This window comes from Myotis davidii, unplaced genomic scaffold, assembly GCF_000327345.1.
Source record: "Myotis davidii unplaced genomic scaffold, ASM32734v1 scaffold1284, whole genome shotgun sequence".
In the NCBI taxonomy this organism is placed as follows: Eukaryota; Metazoa; Chordata; class Mammalia; order Chiroptera; family Vespertilionidae; genus Myotis; species Myotis davidii.
The window spans coordinates 415,433-418,229 of NW_006295187.1; the positions used below are offsets into that span (position 1 = coordinate 415,433).

General features: G+C 34.1%; 1 protein-coding gene across 2 annotated transcripts in view; it reads right to left on the bottom strand.

The window, feature by feature from the left end:
- Positions 1 to 595: 595 nt before the first annotated feature.
- The window catches only part of SLC33A1 (solute carrier family 33 (acetyl-CoA transporter), member 1), a 22,565-nt gene continuing 20,363 nt past the window's right edge, over positions 596 to 2,797 (bottom strand). Inside the window, exons 6-7 of one of the 2 annotated variants that reach the window (XM_006769894.2) lie at positions 2,238 to 2,434; positions 596 to 892 (exon numbers count right to left, since the gene is read on the bottom strand). In XM_006769894.2, the coding sequence (XP_006769957.1) occupies positions 2,267 to 2,434 (168 nt within the window). In that variant the 3' untranslated portion in view covers positions 596 to 892; positions 2,238 to 2,266. Of the gene's footprint in view, positions 893 to 1,412; positions 2,435 to 2,797 lie in introns of those variants that run through there. The other variant, XM_015567914.1, reaches the window with a different exon arrangement.

Below are 2,797 nucleotides of genomic sequence, written 5' to 3' on the forward strand. Positions count from 1 at the left end.
GCCCTCCCCCAGGCTGGCCAGGCGCCCCAGCGGGATCCCCACCCTGATCCGGGACCCCCTTCAGGGCAAACCAGCTGGCCCCCACCCATGCACCAGGCCTCTATCCTATAGAATAAAAGGGCAATATGCAAACTGACCCTAACAGCAGAATGACTTGGGAATGGCTGGCGCTATGACAACACACTGACCATCAGGGGCAGACGCTCAATGCAGAAGCTGCCTTCTGGTGGTCAGTGCGCACCCACAGCCAACCTCCCATGACCGGCCAACCTCCTGCGGTCCCTCCCCCCGGCTAGCCAGCCCTGATCCCTGATCGCTAGCCAGGCCGAGTGACCCCACCCATGCACGAATTCATGCACTGGGCCTCTTGTTTAAAATAATTGTTAATTTCTAGAGCAAATGCAATTACTGGCTTCCACCTCATAGTTAAAAGCTTAAAAAATATTTTAAAACTTCAGTCATTAAATATTTGTACTTGAAAATATGTTGGAAAGTATGTATAATTTGTAATAACATGAATAAGAAAGAAATAAAAGGTAATTCTGGCAATGTGAGCTCCCTACTCCAAAAACTAAAAATCAAAAAACATTTCACATATGATAGTTAAGTGGGCTTTTTATTTATTCAAGTAAACATTTTGATTATAATACATGATAATTCACATGTGACACAGTACTGGAGTCTATTGTTTGGTGTAGTCTCCTTGTCTGTAGGATGACTTTCTAGGTGATTCTGCAGGATCTGACATCAATGCCCAAAACTGGCTTCCCAATGGCCATGCATGGGTTTAGAGGCCGCTGCCTTCATCTATCTTTCTTCGGATGCCAAATGCCATTTTCTCCCACCCAGTTTATCCTCCATTACTTATAAAAACCCCACTCTAAAATTCAACCTATGTTATAAAGTTAAAAAAAAAAACAGGAGTTAGTGTATATTTTCCAAAAAAATATTACTAAGTAAGGCTCTACTTATAATCTCTTTTTTTCCTCTAACTTCAATTTTGAATGATTTACTATATAATCTTTAAAAAGCCAGAGTAATACACAACACAAAATATGCAAAGAACCTTATTACCAAATGTACATAATATGTTGGAAATTTCTAAAGTACTAAAAAGCTTAATTCTCCTGGAATAGCCATTCTCTACTGGCAGCTATAGTTTACAAACAGAAGACTGTGCTTTAATAAGTGGAAATACAGTACCTGATTTGGTATAAAGTAATTGTGAGATTTTTTTCTCACCAGTAAAGTGCTTAATTAAGGAACATTCTTCCACCACATGATTTAATTTGTCAAAGGCACAAAATATCTGTCTTACTGCTTTAAACATTTTTTTTCACTTAAATTTTACTTAATCTGAAAGCTTTACTGTTCATTTTTTTTCTGGTAAAAAACAAACAAAAAAACTACTTGAAAAAACATTTAATTTTTATTTTCAAAACTTTGCCACAAACATGTATTCAACACTAAATTTGATCCCCTCATGAGATTTCTGTGTACCATGTAGTTCTTATGACAAAAACATATGCAAACTTTAGGGTAAAAGTTAACAAGAAATAAAAACTCCAAAAAAGTGTGGACAGGGGAATCAATAAATTAAATATCATAGCTTTCATTTTATAAAAAATAGTTTGAATAATCTTCTTATAAATCTTTAATGCCTACAAAAGCAGGAACTACATTTCAAATAGTCTTTTAAACACAGATTCATTAGTACAATGTGGTTGTGGTCAGAAAAATAACAACTAAAATGGCATTTCAGTCAGCAGTCTAAATTCTCTTTTCAGGCAATTCCACATAGAATTTAACAACTTGCAATTCAAAATGAAATTTAACTTTCAACAGGTCAGGACTGTTATAATTAATATCTGCTTATCACACTCTTTTCCATTGAATATATTTTCCAAAAATTTTAAATACAGCTTGAGGATAGGAACTGATAACAATACTTGACTGCGTGGTTATGCTTCGCTGCCTAAAAAATACTTTGGTCAGTAAATTAAAAAGATATAAATCAAACAAGGCCTAAAAAGTTGTTTTAGGACAAATTTCCTGACCTTAAGTGAACTGTAAATACACTAACAAGTCAAGGAAAAATATAACCATGTATGCAGAGAGGTCTCTATTTTTTAACCATTTGGCATTTTATAGCAATAATTTCCTTGTTTAAAATAATATTTTATACTCCTGTTCATTGATTATCATAGCTCTCTGAATTAAAACTAAACTATAGTTACCTTTCTTAGAATGTCCAGTAATAAATGCATTAATTGTTCCTTTTGCACTTCCATGAAGACAGTCCTTCATCCTGTAACTTTTTAAATTTTGGACCAAAACAGAACCACCACCCAAATCCAATAAGCACACAAATAATGGACTCCACATAATAGCCATCCAGCGCTGTAACACATGAGCCACCGAGTTTTTTGCAAAGCTGTAAAAATAAAACTATAATAAATATTCCATAATTTCAAAATGGAAGTATTTACAAACTGACATGTTTCTACTTTGTAATTTAAAAGACTGATCAAAATTTATTTTTGTTACATGTTAATATATCTTAATCTCTCAAATGCTACTAAGAAGGTTAGAGCAATTTTCAGCTCATGCTATAAACAATACTCCAAAAGTCAGCTAATGGTTACTTTGAAATAATCAACAAACTACTAACCACTTGGTTTTACCTTATAATTGTTAAATGAATAGCTAATGAAATTTCCCTTTTGCTGTCATTAAAAAACTTAACTATTAATAATGGATTTATTAAGTACCTATTGTGTACAACAGAGATCCTCAG